The sequence below is a fragment of the Hoplias malabaricus genome, chromosome 1, assembly GCF_029633855.1.
Source record: "Hoplias malabaricus isolate fHopMal1 chromosome 1, fHopMal1.hap1, whole genome shotgun sequence".
Lineage (NCBI taxonomy): Eukaryota > Metazoa > Chordata > Actinopteri > Characiformes > Erythrinidae > Hoplias > Hoplias malabaricus.
The window spans coordinates 5434999-5449481 of NC_089800.1; the positions used below are offsets into that span (position 1 = coordinate 5434999).

Consider the following 14483-nt stretch of genomic DNA (forward strand, 5'->3'; position numbering starts at 1 on the left):
GCTCAGGGATGGAAATGTCTATTGGATACTCATCAAAAAAACACTCATCCTACGGAGAAATACATATGAAAAACAGTTATTTTTTTTGACGAAGCTTCAGTGGGTTCATATCGCACCATATTCAGTAACTTTGGGTTTTAACAAACAAATCTTAACGTATTTCCACTTTAGATCTGTAAAGTACACGGTGGGACTCAGGGCTTAACGGAAAAGTCCGACTCAGATGTGCATACTTCAATCTTTAATTTCTATATTCATGCTTTTGATATGGACACATTTATATATTTGAGTGATAGAGTTACATCTGCATGGTACAAAAAAGCAAAAGTACAGGACAAAGCTAGCTTTTACTAATAAAGACACGGTCTGTTCCTAAGCTGTATCTGAGGAGTTTAGATGGATCTAGAATATTAAACTAGGATTTATTTTAGCTAAATAGAATCTTTAGCCCCGCTGTTCTATAAAGTGCCATGAGACCCAACAACCTTATTGCACTTGGTGTTTATGGCGAGGACGAGTCGTGTGTTACTTATTTCGACCACAGTACGTCCAAACGTTTAGACACCTTCGCTCTTGTAGCGCGCAGCAGAGTCACCATGGGCGGTGCCAAGAGCACAGCACAGCAACGCTCCAACACCTATTATAAAAGCCTTCCCGGAAGAGTAGAACCTACCTACTCACTGCCTCCATTTCCAAAGAAGTTTGATATGCGCAGGTGTCCAAACGCTTTTGGCCACACAGTGTGTCTACCGTGATACTGTGACTAAACAGGAATTGGGATAACACTCCTCTATAAACACAACCCCACACGCCACAAATAAATAAAGAGAAATGATTCCATTTAAAAAAAGTCAAACTGACCACAGCTCTGTGTTTTGAGCTGGACTTCAATTCCCACAAACACTAAGCACACTGACCCCCGACCAGCTCATCAACAGCTAAGGCAAGCCTCCAAAGGTAGGCCTTGAACACGAGTTCCAACCTGTCATCAGCTTTAAGGCTAATGTTTTGCAGCAATATTTAATTAAATTTAAGAGTGATATTGAAAATATTCCACATCTAAAGATAATGATGAGCTCTTACTTACCACCGAAGTATTACACATCTGCCCTGTTCCACAGTTTCCTTTCAGAGTTGCGGTTGGTTTGGAGCCTACCTCAAATCACTGGGTGCTAGATTTCACAGCCAATCCACCTACCACTGTATGGACTGTGGGAGGAAACCCACACACACACTGCAAGAACAGGCCACACTCCTTACAGACAGGGGCCTGGAGCTGTGTTGCAGAGAAGTAGCATTAAATACACAAGTTAAAGGAGCAGTGAGTCCTCGTCTCCAGTGAATTAAGTAAGACTGATACCTAGTGGCCTTTCCAAACCCCTCTAATTAAACAGCTTCATTTAAACTGGTTCTTCGTGAAGATTCTTTGCTACCATTTGGCGATAATAATGACTGTTTGCTCCTTTAAATATTGGCACAGATATAAAACCACAGCTGGCAGTTCCCGTTGAAGGCAATGGACTCTACTTACTTTGGCTCGGGATCTGAAAAACCAGACCATGTTTAAAGACGGCTGTTACGGTGTGAGAAAATATCTATGCAATAGAAGCATCCAGAGAAGTCTTATCCGGGCTTTGTTTAACTGTAGCAAGCAGATAGATAGAGTGGCTCCCACAAGTCTGAGCACCCCTGGTCGAATGGCATTTTGTGCAGACTGAGAGTAAGTAAGTGGTGCACAGCACAGAACGAATATAAATTGTGGCCTGTGCAAATTTAGGGCACATTTCATATTTCTCCTGCTCTGCTTTCTCTAGAGCTGGAGAACTCCATCCAAAACCTACTAAACTTCATGCGGCCGAATGCCATCAAATCCCCACAGAAGTGTTCCTATAGCTACTGTAAAGTCTTCCTGGAAGAGTAGATGCTGTTAAAACAGCGAAGGGAGGATAAATCGCTGGTGACCACATGGTATGTTTAGCCTTGTCCAGGGGGGCTGAGACTTTTACACATGGAGCTTGTTTGTGATGTTTACGCTGTAAGAAGCTCCTGCTCCTTGTCCGTCCTGCCCACTGCATCCGGGTTGGTCAGAGGGTCCAGGTCAGCGAAGAGGTTGAACCAGGCCAAGCGATCCTTGGCGCTTTCAGTGGTGTCTGCATTTAGTAAGACACAAGATATAAACATTCCGGAAACACAGCTTCAAAAACATTGTGATGCCTCACTGTAAATAAGGCGAACAGGGCCTCGGTCATTGCTACTCTGGGCTTAGCACTGCAGAAACTGCACTATGTATTATTGTAGGTATTGCTAAAGTTTTTGCTATGCTATTCAAAGTATACACTGTAATGTTTGAAAAGGTTGCTAAGGAGTTGCTATGCCATAGTTGTTATGCTGTCGTGTTACTATGGTATCCCAGGTGTCTAAAATGTTCATATGACATCCCAGGTGGTTGCTAATGTGTTGCGAAGAAATAAAGTTAGAAAAGACAAATATCAGCGGGTTTGTTCCTGGACTTAAGCAGGGCTCGGTCGATGCGCTGGGGGACTAGAGTCGGGTGTAATGCACTGTATGGCGGTATGTACCTCTTGTTGTGGGTCTGGAAGGGATCTGATTGGCTGCAGTGGACTGGTCGGTTACTCCTGTGGCACTCTGGGCGTTGGTCATTGTCCAGCCTGAAACAACAGAGAAGTTGCAATGTCTTGGTACATAATTTACCTTAAATAAAATATCATCATGATTTAATACAAGCATAACTGCACTTTAGAGTCTGCCCTCTGACTCTAGAGGCTGGACCTCTTGGGATTTAGAGTCTGCATCGGGTCCTGGAAAACAATCCCAAGCGGATCCCAAAACTCTACGTTCACACTACAAGCCTTGGTCATCAATTCCGATTTGTTTTGCTCAGAACACATTTGGCTGTCTCGGTGGTTTAAATGTGTACACGTAAGACCTCATATTTGCGAGACGACATTTTTTTTGTTTTGGGAAATGCAGATACGTTAGTAGCCCATCCCTCGCCAATCCACCTACCAACGTGTGTTTTTGGACTGGGAGGAAACCGGAGCACCCAGAGGAAACCCACGCAGACACAGAGAGAACACACCACACTGCTCACAGACAGTCACCCGGAGGAAACCCACACAGACACAGGGAGAACACACCACACTCCTCACAGACAGTCACACGGAGGAAACCCACGCAGACACAGGGAGAACACACCACACTCCTCACAGACAGTCACCCGGAGGAAACCCACGCAGACACGGAGAATACACCACACTCCTCACAGACAGTCACCTGGAGGAAACCCACACAGACACAGGGAGAACACACCACACTCCTCACAGACAGTCACCCGGAGGAAACCCACACAGACACAGAGAGAACACACCACAGTCCTCATAGACAGTCACCCGGAGCGGGAATCGAACCCACAACCACCAGGCCCCTGGAGCTGTGTGACTGTGACACTACCTGCTGCACCACTGTGCCGCCCTTTGCATTAAACAGTCGTTCTGTAATGTTTTTCAGCTGGAACTACGTGTGATATCCTATCAGTTTCTTTAATAGAGTCATTCCTAAGCTGTGATTTAGCGTCAGTAAATTTCACTCGGATGTGGACGTGAACAACACGTGTACTGTACGTAAGAAATACTTGTAAATGATATATTGTGTCACCTACAGGCCCAGTCTAATACATGTAAATAATAATAGAAAAATACTTTTAATTTACACACCATAAGAAAATGATATTTTTAGGCGACATAGCGGCCATAAGCCCCTTGAAAAAACCAGTGAAATAGCGAATCCGCGAAAGATGAACCGCAAAGTAGTGAGGGATTACTGTATGTACAAGAAGGTGGCTGTTCACATTCATGTATAACAACGAATCGGATATGTAGCTGATCTAGGACATGTGAAGGTGACTCAATTTGATTTGACATGTCCTCACTGTCCTCAAAATACAAATCTGATTTGAGTCACTTCAGCCTGGTAATGTGAACGTAGCCTAAATCCCAAAAGTTCTGAAGCAGATTAAATCCGGATCTTGGATCCAGGCCGGGATTTTCCAGTCCTGCATTAGCAGTTGAAGCTATAGTGTCATGCCAGGGGGCCATTTTAAAAACCCAGCCTGGAATGTGGATCTGGATCGGAAGCCCTCAATTTTAAAGCCTTCAAGGACTGGGTGAGGAGCAGTGGAACTGTCATCCACCATCACCATCCACCAAAGAGGTGGAGCAGCCATAAAGTGTGTGTGTGTGTGTGTATTTGGTATGGCTGTATTTGACTAAACCTCTCTCTCTGCACCTGAGACTGCAGACTGCAGGTTGAGGATGTTCTGGTCCAGTAACCGTGACGGTAGGAAGAATGAACTCTTGTCCTCCTCCTGCTGGACGTCCGTAAGCCCCGACACACCACTGCTGTCCACGCACTCGTCCTCTCCGAACACTTCCCTCCACTCACGAGAGAAATCTCCCTCCTCCATAGCGCTGGAGCCCAGGATCTCACTCAGCAGACTCAGGTCATCCTTCTCCTGGGCACTTCCACAGAGATCCCCCTCTGGACCATGACAAACACACACAAGTTTAACAACACTCATCGCTTCATCAGAAACATACCCACACACCCATTCATTTTCTCTCTCCCCACCCCTCCTACACACCTGTGGATAGTTTCACACGCTCACCCATTCACTCACTCTCATACCTGTGGACAATGGCACACAGCCAATCCACTGTCCAACATGTGTCTATAGAAACCCCTCAGAGACATGGAGAACACACCACACTCCCCACAGACAGTCACCCGGAGGAAACCCATGCAGACACAGGGAGAACACACCACACTCCTCACAGACAGTCACCCGGAGGAAACCCATGCAGACACAGGGAGAACACACCACACTCCTCACAGACAGTCACCCTGAGGGAATCCACACAGACACAGGGAGAACACACCACACTCCTCACAGACAGTCACCCTGAGGGAATCCACACAGAAACAGAGAGAACACACCACACTCCCCACAGACAGTCACCCGGAGGAAACCCATGCAGACACAGGGAGAACACACCACACTCCTCACAGACAGTCACCCGGAGGAAACCCATGCAGACACAGGGAGAACACACCACACTCCTCACAGACAGTCACCCTGAGGGAATCCACACAGACACAGGGAGAACACACCACACTCCCCACAGACAGTCACCCGGAGGAAACCCACGCAGACACAGGGAGAACACACGACACTCCTCACAGACAGTCACCCGGAGGAAACCCACACAGACACAGGGAGAACACACCACACTCCCCACAGACAGTCACCCGGAGGAAACCCACACAGACACAGGGAGAACACACCACACTCCTCACAGACAGTCACCCGGAGGAAACCCACGCAGACACAGAGAGAACACACCACACTCCTCACAGACAGTCACCCGGAGGAAACCCACGCAGACACAGAGAGAACACACCACACTCCTCACAGACAGTCACCCGGAGGAAACCCACACAGACACAGGGAGAACACACCACACTCCTCACAGACAGTCACCCGGAGGAAACCCACGCAGACACAGAGAGAACACACCACACTCCTCACAGACAGTCACCCGGAGGAAACCCACGCAGACACAGGGAGAACACACCACACTCCTCACAGACAGTGACCTGAGGCAGGGATTAAACCAGGACTCGAGACCCTGGAGCTGTCACAACCACAGTAAAGCCAAAGCCATCTGTTTTTGCAGCTGAAATGTCTAGATAAGCACTGTAACTGTACCGGAGTGACCCGTGTCCTTATTTAGATCCTCGTCGTCCAATGACACCAGTCTGGAGAACACAAAGAATGAGGGACTCGTTAGTGCGTTAAGGACAATATCACACAGATGTTTAACAGGAAACAGAGAGAGGACGGCGTTTACGTGTCTTCTGTGGCCGGACTTGCTTCTTCTTCCTCTGCTTTTGCCTTGTTTTTTTTCTTTCCCCTTCTCTTTCCTCCCTGGTCAGACCCTTTATTCTGCAGCATCTGGGGAAAAACACACAGCCAAGGGGTGAACGCAAACCACCCTCATTTTATACCATTTTGAATGTAAAGAGACCAGCAGTGCTCCCCCTCTGACCTTAAGAGCTGAGAGATCACACGGCTGGCAGCCTTTAAAGCTCTCGTGGATAGCCGCCATGGTGTGAGACGTCTTCTCCCAGAAATGCAACAGCGTGGTCTGAAGAGCGGACAGAACCGGGGGAGAGAGAGGGAGAAGAAGAAGAAAAAAAGTACATTTTCCATTCAGTTGACTTTAAAGGGGACATATTCTCAGCGTTTTCTTTTCCACAAGGGAACACCTTTCAGGCTCTTAATAAAACACCTGTGTCCTGTTTTTGTCAAAACACCCCAAGGAACAAACACAACAGCAGCATTCTCCTTTCTCTCCTTTTGTTCTTCTGTTTTTACTCAGTGTTCTTATTTCTCAGCAACTCGATTAACCTTGTCTTTGCGCCATGATTGGAGAGACTTAGACGAGAAGGTGGGGCTATTCTAGGGTCTGACATGAGCCGTTGATAAACACTCAAGCAGAGGTTTTACATCTTCAATATTCAATGTCTATCCCCGTGTTATGCAGGCCTTTTATAGACGGTCTTGACAAAAAGAGCTTTTAAAGTAGCGCTGTTAGATCACGGCGATAACATGAGAGTTGTGTGGTGTCAGAGGGACGTACCTGGTAGTTTGTGAGGACGTGAGAGAGCAGGTTACAACGACTAGCTCCGAGCAAATCCACCTTCTGACACACGTCGTTTTTCAGCTTGTCAAAGCTCGTCTTCGTGAGACGCACCTGAGCCTGAACCTGCGAGAGACAGAGTGGCTGAGTGTTCAGAACAGATCCGACATCAGAGCAGGAATGAGATCTTACAAATGAGGGGAAAAAAGCTCTGTATTACAATTAACACAGTAAAAGTAAGGCTAATAACAGATTTCACATTCAAGCTATGAACAAGCAAAAAACTCCAAAACTGGCACCAACGCTGTGCTGAATTAAAACTCATTCATTCATTCATTGTCTGTAACCCTTATCCAGTTCAGGGTCGCGGTGGGTCCGGCTCCTACCTGGAATCATTGGGCGCAAGGCAGGAATACACCCTGGAGGGGGCGCCAGTCCTTCACAGGGTACACACACACTTTTGAGTCGCCAATCCGCCTACCAACATATGATTTGGACCGTGGGAGGAAACCGGAGCACACGGACGCGGGGAGAACACACCTGTTCTTTCACAGTCACCAGGAGGAAACCCACGCAGACACAGGGAGAACACACCACACTCCTCACAGACAGTCACCCGGAGGAAACCCACACAGACACAGGGAGAACACACCACACTCCTCACAGACAGTCACCCGGAGGAAACCCACGCATACACAGAGAGAACACACCACACTCCTCACAGACAGTCACCCGGAAGAAACCCACGCAGACACAGAGAGAACACACCACACTCCTCACAGACAGTCACCTGGAGCGGGACTCGAACCCACAACCTCCAGGTCCCTGGAGCTGTGTGACTGCTACACAACCTGCTGCAATAATTGGCAATAAATTCAATCTTTTAAAATCTGACCCCTAGAAAAGATAGTGAACGTGTTTAACTCACTGTATAAAACAAGCTAGATGCTATCTTTATTGTTGGCTGCACTTTAATAGGTACATATGATCCACAACCATAAAATGTCATTGAAATGTGAAATTAAGTTAAATAAATATAGGTAAAAAAAGAAGTACAGTCTGTTGTGTGCTTCTCATGTTGGCTGAATACAAGAAGAGCACTAAGAAACCCCATTTATTAAAATAGGGGTCCATTTAAGCATTGACCTTAAAGGGTTAACCCCACATATAAAAGTGAATCTGACCTTGCGGAACTTCTCCATCTGTTTGTGAGTGTCAGGGTCCAGTTCCTGGGACACGTCCTTCATCCAGAGCAGTGCCCCGCGGTACTCTGTCCTGGACTGCTCCATCCTGTTAACGGTCAGCCACGTGTCCGAGATTGCCCTGTAACGAAAGGTCTCTACCTCCTGGTACAGGCGGCACAGAGGCACACGCAGAGCCAGCCTACGGAGGAGAAGGAGTCTGGTCATTTCAGAAGAAACAAGGCTGGAACAGAACGTTTTCCTGGGTGCAAATTACTGACCAGTTCTGATTTGAGTGATAATTTGTCATACCCAATTTGAACACTGAACATTTGGATGGATGTCCTGTCGAACCTCTAAACATTTTTGCCCCATAAAGTGAGAAAATAAATAAATGAGAAATTCATTTATTATCTGTAACCCTTATCCAATTCAGGGTCGCGGTGGGTCTAGAGCCTACCTGGAATCATTGGGTGCAAGGCAGGAATACACCCTGGAAGGGGCGCCAGTCCTTCACAGGGCAAAACACACTCACACATTCACTCACACACTCACACCTACGGACACTTTTGAGTCGCCAATCCACCTACCAATGTGTGTTTTTGGACTGTGGGAGGAAACCGGAGCACCCGGAGGAAACCCACGCAGACACAGGGAGAACACACCACACTCCTCACAGACAGTCACCCGGAGGAAACCCACGCAGACACAGGGAGAACACACCACACTCCTCACAGACAGTCACCCGGAGGAAACCCACGCAGACACAGGGAGAACACACCACACTCCTCACAGACAGTCACCTGGAGGAAACCCACGCAGACACAGGGAGAACACACCACACTCCTCACAGACAGTCACCCGGAGGAAACCCACGCAGACACAGAGAGAACACACCACACTCCTCACAGACAATCACCCGGAGGAAACCCACGCAGACACAGGGAGAACACACCACAATCCTCACAGACAGTCACCCGGAGGAAACCCACACAGACACAGAGAGAACACACCACACTCCTCACAGACAATCACCCGGAGGAAACCCACGCAGACACAGGGAGAACACACCACACTCCTCACAGACAGTCACCCGGAGGAAACCCTCGCAGACACAGGGAGAACACACCACACTCCTCACAGACAGTCACCCGGAGGAAACCCACGCAGACACAGGGAGAACACACCACACCCCTCACAGACAGTCACCCGGAGGAAACCCACGCAGACACAGGGAGAACACACCACACCCCTCACAGACAGTCACCCGGAGCGGGAATCGAACCCACAACTACCAGGTCCCTGGAGCTGTGTGACTGCGACACTACCTGCTGCGCCCCCGTGCCGCTAAATGAGAAATTATTTATTAGAAATGATAAATAACAGAGACTACGTTTGCATGAACACGTTTATTAAAGCTGACCGCTTGCTATCTTCGTTATTGTGATTTGTTTGAAGGTTATCATATTTCAGAATGAGTGGGTTTATTGGACTGACCGTTGCTGAGAGGAGAAGCAAAGGGCCTTCCCTGTGGCCTGCATGATCTTTCCCGCTCTGCTTTTATCCTGAGAGCCCTGAGAGCGCAGGAAGCGGCCCAACTCATTCTCCTCCTGAGACAACACTGAGGGAAAACACAGTGGATTATATCCAGTTAACAACTTTTCAAGCAGTAACCATTACCTACAGCACATGAAATACATTGTTATAATAGCCATGATTTCAGAAACATGCAGGTTGTATTGAGGTTAAAGAGTAACGGTGTACCACAGATTCTTCTCTGATACTGTTCGATGACTTTCAGAAGTTCCATGCACGTCCTCTGCACAGAGTGGAACACCTGCAGGATATGGACCATATGGAAGTCAATCATCTAAGTCCGTAATCTGAGTAGAGTTTGATTTGTTCTCAGAAACTCTACTGAGCCATTTCCTCCAGTATAAGACTCCAGTATATCCCTACCCTCCTCCAAAAGTTACATAGTGCAGTTTCCGCTGTGCTGAGACCAGAGTAGGAATGACAGAGTGTCACAATGATTTTGCAGCTGTAATTGAAGGTAAAAAAAAACACTACCTAATGTTCATTCATTCATTCATTCATTCATTATCTGTAAGCGCTTACCCAATGTGGGCAACACACACATTCACTCACACACTCACACCTACGGACACTTTGGAGTCGCCAATCCACCTACGAACATGTATTTTTGGACTGTGAGAGGATACCGGAGCACCCGGAGGAAACCCACGCAGACACAGAGAGAACACACCACACTCCTCACAGACAGTCACCCGGAGCAGGAATCGAACCCACAACCTCCAGGTCCCTGGAGCTGTGTGACTGCGACACTAACCTGCTGCGTCACCGTGCCGCCCTACCACCTAATGTTGCTTTAAATAATTCATTACCTTCAAATGCATCACAATAAGGTATTTACACAAAACATGTCCCGATACCTTGTTCTGAAAAGCCCAAGGGAATGGTCATTCGGCTCAGCCAATCAGTGTTTAAGTCATTACTGTTATACCGTATAATATTATAGGATCGGTTTTAAATGGTGTGTTATTTTAATCTCATTTCTTTTGCCACATTTTAGCAGCTTTAGCATTACATTAGTTTTACCACTGATTAGTGTCATAAATGTCAAAACAACAAAAAGATAATGCCACCCGTCTCCACAGTGTTTGAGTTTCAAACAGGTGAGTAAACACTGGTCATAACACACTAACATGATCCCTATTCATTCTCCTAATAGAGCAGCTGACACTGGGGTTATACACTGGGAAAAATGAAATAAAACCAAAGACCCAAAAGTCTGTGATATATATATGATATAATTATGTATTATGTAATATAATACATACAATAAAACATTATGATGTATTACCAGTGTTCAGATACCGATTTGATAATTTTTAACACTTCTCAGTATTAAATCAACTCTAAATCACAAACAAGGACACAGTGTCTTTTATGTAAAGCACTGAATTGCACCCCTTTGTGGGACAGTTCCAAGAGGTTCTTCAAATCTAAAGAGGTCAATTGTTCGCCAAATACGTGGCCAGTAATAGCATCGGAAACAATTAGATTAATATTATTTGTAGATGATTTAGAAGCATTAAGGACTATTTTTTTGGGACACACTGCTTTAAAAGTCTAGCTATTGTCCTGTAGCTGATCAATCTGAAAGTGAGCGCTTGAACTCTGACCTCCAGTTTGGCATCGAGATCAGCGTCTGAAGCCACAACGTGTTCGTCTTCTTTCTTCCCTGTGACTTTGATCAGCGTCTGTTTGGTTTTCCAGTATTTCTGCTGGAACTTGTTCACAACGGAGGAGTCCTGGCTCGGGACGAGACGATCGAAATAGTCACGGGGAAAGCCACTGCCAGAACAGGAACACACATAGGAACAGACATAACAGGTTGCTTATATGTGGTTCAGGAAGAGCGTGTGTGTGTTTAAACATTTAATATTAAAACACTGAGCTATGGGAAGGTATGAATGTACACTTTACACAATCAAATTGTAAGGTCCCTATTGTAAGTATGGGGTACAACTGTTTGCTTCATTCATTCATTATCTGTAATCCTTATCCAGTTCAGGGTCGCGGTGGGTCCAGAGCCTACCTGGAATCATTGGGCGCAAGGCAGGAATACACCCTGGAGGAGGCGCCAGTCCTTCACAGGGCGACACACATACTCATACATTCACTCACACCTACGGACACTTTGGAGTCGCCAATCCACCTACCAACGTGTGTTTTTGGACTGTGGGAGGAAACCGGAGCACCTGGAGGAAACCCACGCAGACACAGGGAGAACACACCACACTCCTCACAGACAGTCACCCGGAGGAAACCCACGCAAACACAGGGAGAACACACCAAACTCCTCACAGACAGTCACCCGGAGGAAACCCACGCAGACACAGGGAGAACACACCACACTCCTCACAGACAGTCACCCGGAGGAAACCCACGCCGACACAGGGAGAACACACCACACTCCTCACAGACAGTCACCCGGAGGAAACCCACGCCGACACAGGGAGAACACACCACACTCCTCACAGACAGTCACCCGGAGGAAACCCATGCAGACACAGGGAGAACACACCACACTCCTCACAGACAGTCACCCAGAGGAAACCCACACAGACACCGGGAGAACACACCACACTCCTCACAGACAGTCACCCGGAGGAAACCCACGCAGACACAGGGAGAACACACCACACTCCTCACAGACAGTCACCCGGAGGAAACCCACGCAGACACAGGGAGAACACACCACACTCCTCACAGACAGTCACCCGGAGGAAACCCACGCAGACACAGGGAGAACACACCACACTCCTCACAGACAGTCAACCCACAGTATGTGCAGAGAATGATAGCACAGCATCAATGTGATGTCTGATTATGGCCACTTACTAATTTCCCCCATCCATTTTTTCTAATGAGCTGAAACAGAGAAAGCACAGGAAGAAGACATAAACAAACCAAACAACTATTCAATCAAATAAACATCAATGATCAATTATTAGTAACAGTATACAACAGTAGATCATTCTCAGCGCTCCAGTGACACTGATGTGGTGGTGGTGTGTTAGTGTGTGTTGTGCTGGTGTGAGTGGATCAGACACAGCAGTGCTGCTGGAGTTTTTAAACCCTTTAGTGTCACTGCTCAACAAGGTCAGTCCACTGATGAAGGACTAGAGGACGACCGACACACACTGTGCAGCGACAGATGGGCTGCTGTCTCTGACTTTACATCTACAAGGTGGACCAACGAGGGAGGAGTGTCTCACAGAGTGGACAGCGAGTGGACACAGGGTTTAAAACTCGTAGAGCACTGCTGTGTCTGATCCATTCGTACTAGCACACCACTACCAGTGCTGAGAAAGATCCATCAGCCAAAACATACCTTCCCTGTAATGGTCCTGTGGGGTGGGGTAAGGTGGGGGGGGGGGGGTATGCAGGACAACAGATGGTGTACAGACTGTAATTACAGAACAACAAAGTGACTCTATAGGATAACTGGAGCTGAAAAAAATGACCATGGCTGTAGAATATCTAGAGAAGACTGTTTGGAGGAGCTCTATACCGCTCTATACCCCTCTAGCTGAAGTTGGCATTGAGCCAGGCTCACATGCAGGTGCTCTAGGAGGACCTAATCCCTTTCGTGGTTTTCTATGGAGATTATAAAAGCAGTGTGAAATGTTAAAGCGAACGGGGGCACATTAAAGCAACTGGTTTCCATAAATATTTGGATTCATAACGTAAAGCTGAATAGAACTGAACACAACGCAATAATATGCTCAGACCCTTGAGGCCTGTTTTTATCAGTTAAACCAAACCTAACTTCCCCGGAACAGTTCAGGATGGAGGAGGACAAACAACATTGAAGCTGAAATGACTCCGACTAGTGAGAAAACCAGGCTCGACTGAGCTTAAAGCCAAGGTTTGTCTGTCTCTACTTTAACACGCATCCTCCACATTCATATCCCTCCGCACGAACACAAACACAGCTGTAAATAACGCGTCCCCGTCTGTATTTAAAGACCAGGGCGGACATGTTGTGTTTGTAAATGAGCTGTAATTGCGTCTTACCGTAGTGACGGTTAAAAAACGAACACTTTAATCCATCTTGTTCTTTCTCTCTATTTCTCCCTCAGCTTCAGACTCACTCACTCACTAGCAGCGGCGGCTCCCAACTGCGCTTGCGCACAACGCGTCGCTGACGTCAAAGCTGTACTGTGCCACTTAGGTCGAGTGTATGCTGCTGGTCAAGTTTCCTGTTGTTTATTGATATGTTTTTCATAAATGGAGCGCATTAAATTCACTATTACGGCTTTTTCGCCCATTTAAAAAAGGACCTGTACAAAACAACGTGGCATTTAAAAACATGGAATGTGTCTCTTTTTTGTTGTAGCCGCCATTTTGGCAGTCAACTGTGGCCAATGTTGTATTAGTATTTCCTTTTACCAGTGAAAAATAAGATTGTATTTTGTTTAAAATCGCAGTATTAAGTCCCACAATGAAAATATTAAAAACATTACCAGCAGGGAAGGTTTTAAAATCCTTTTTTTATTTTCTGCTTCATTCTTAGAGCTGTAAAGGGCTAATATACAAAACAATACCATACAAATTCTGGTTTACTTTAGTACTTTGCCAAACTATGAGTTGTTTCATTAAGATGGCACAATATTCATTCATTCGTTCATTCATTCATTGTCTTAAACCGCTTATCCAGGGTCACGGTGGGTCTGGAACTGACCCGGAATCCTGCAAGGCAGGAACTCAGCCTGGAGGGGGCGCCAGTCCTTCATAGGGCGACACACATTCACACATTTAGTCTCACTCACTTCTACATGTGTCAGTATTATATCACATTGTGGGGACTTTAGCAGAAAAGAAATTTAATGGGAGTATCCAAGGTATCAAGGACGTTTTTCTTTTTTAATGAGCACGAGGCGTAGCTGGTTCTTAGAACTTTGTTTCTGTATGAAACTGTCGTCTTTTTCTCATTGATAGGTGGCTCAGCTAAGAAAGTGTTTTGTTCTCTGTCTCAGAGCAGAGTAGAGGG

At 46.6% G+C, this 14483-nt stretch overlaps 1 protein-coding gene across 1 annotated transcript; it reads right to left on the reverse strand.

Moving 5' to 3' along the window:
* Positions 1–128: 128 nt before the first annotated feature.
* On the reverse strand, positions 129–13639 carry ica1 (islet cell autoantigen 1). The gene is made up of 13 exons (XM_066644946.1): positions 13508–13639; positions 12329–12358; positions 11107–11278; positions 9665–9737; positions 9398–9521; positions 7904–8102; positions 6720–6845; positions 6126–6224; positions 5928–6031; positions 5786–5835; positions 4306–4557; positions 2580–2669; positions 129–2150 (listed from the first exon to the last, which is right to left on the reverse strand). Exons 2-13 carry the CDS (start codon positions 12343–12345, stop codon positions 2029–2031), a joined length of 1428 nt encoding a protein of 475 aa, XP_066501043.1. The 5' UTR covers positions 12346–12358; positions 13508–13639; the 3' UTR covers positions 129–2028.
* Between the last annotated feature and the right edge of the window lie 844 nt (positions 13640–14483).

What these genes read in the sequence shown, in the direction of transcription:
- ica1 (XM_066644946.1), bottom strand. An exon ending in ATCTCGATGCCAAACTGGAG is followed by an intron (nt 9,738 to 11,106) that starts GTCAGAGTTCAA and finishes CATATCCTGCAG; the next exon opens with GTGTTCCACTCTGTGCAGAG. An exon ending in GTATCAGAGAAGAATCTGTG is followed by an intron (nt 9,522 to 9,664) that starts GTACACCGTTAC and finishes GTTTTCCCTCAG; the next exon opens with TGTTGTCTCAGGAGGAGAAT.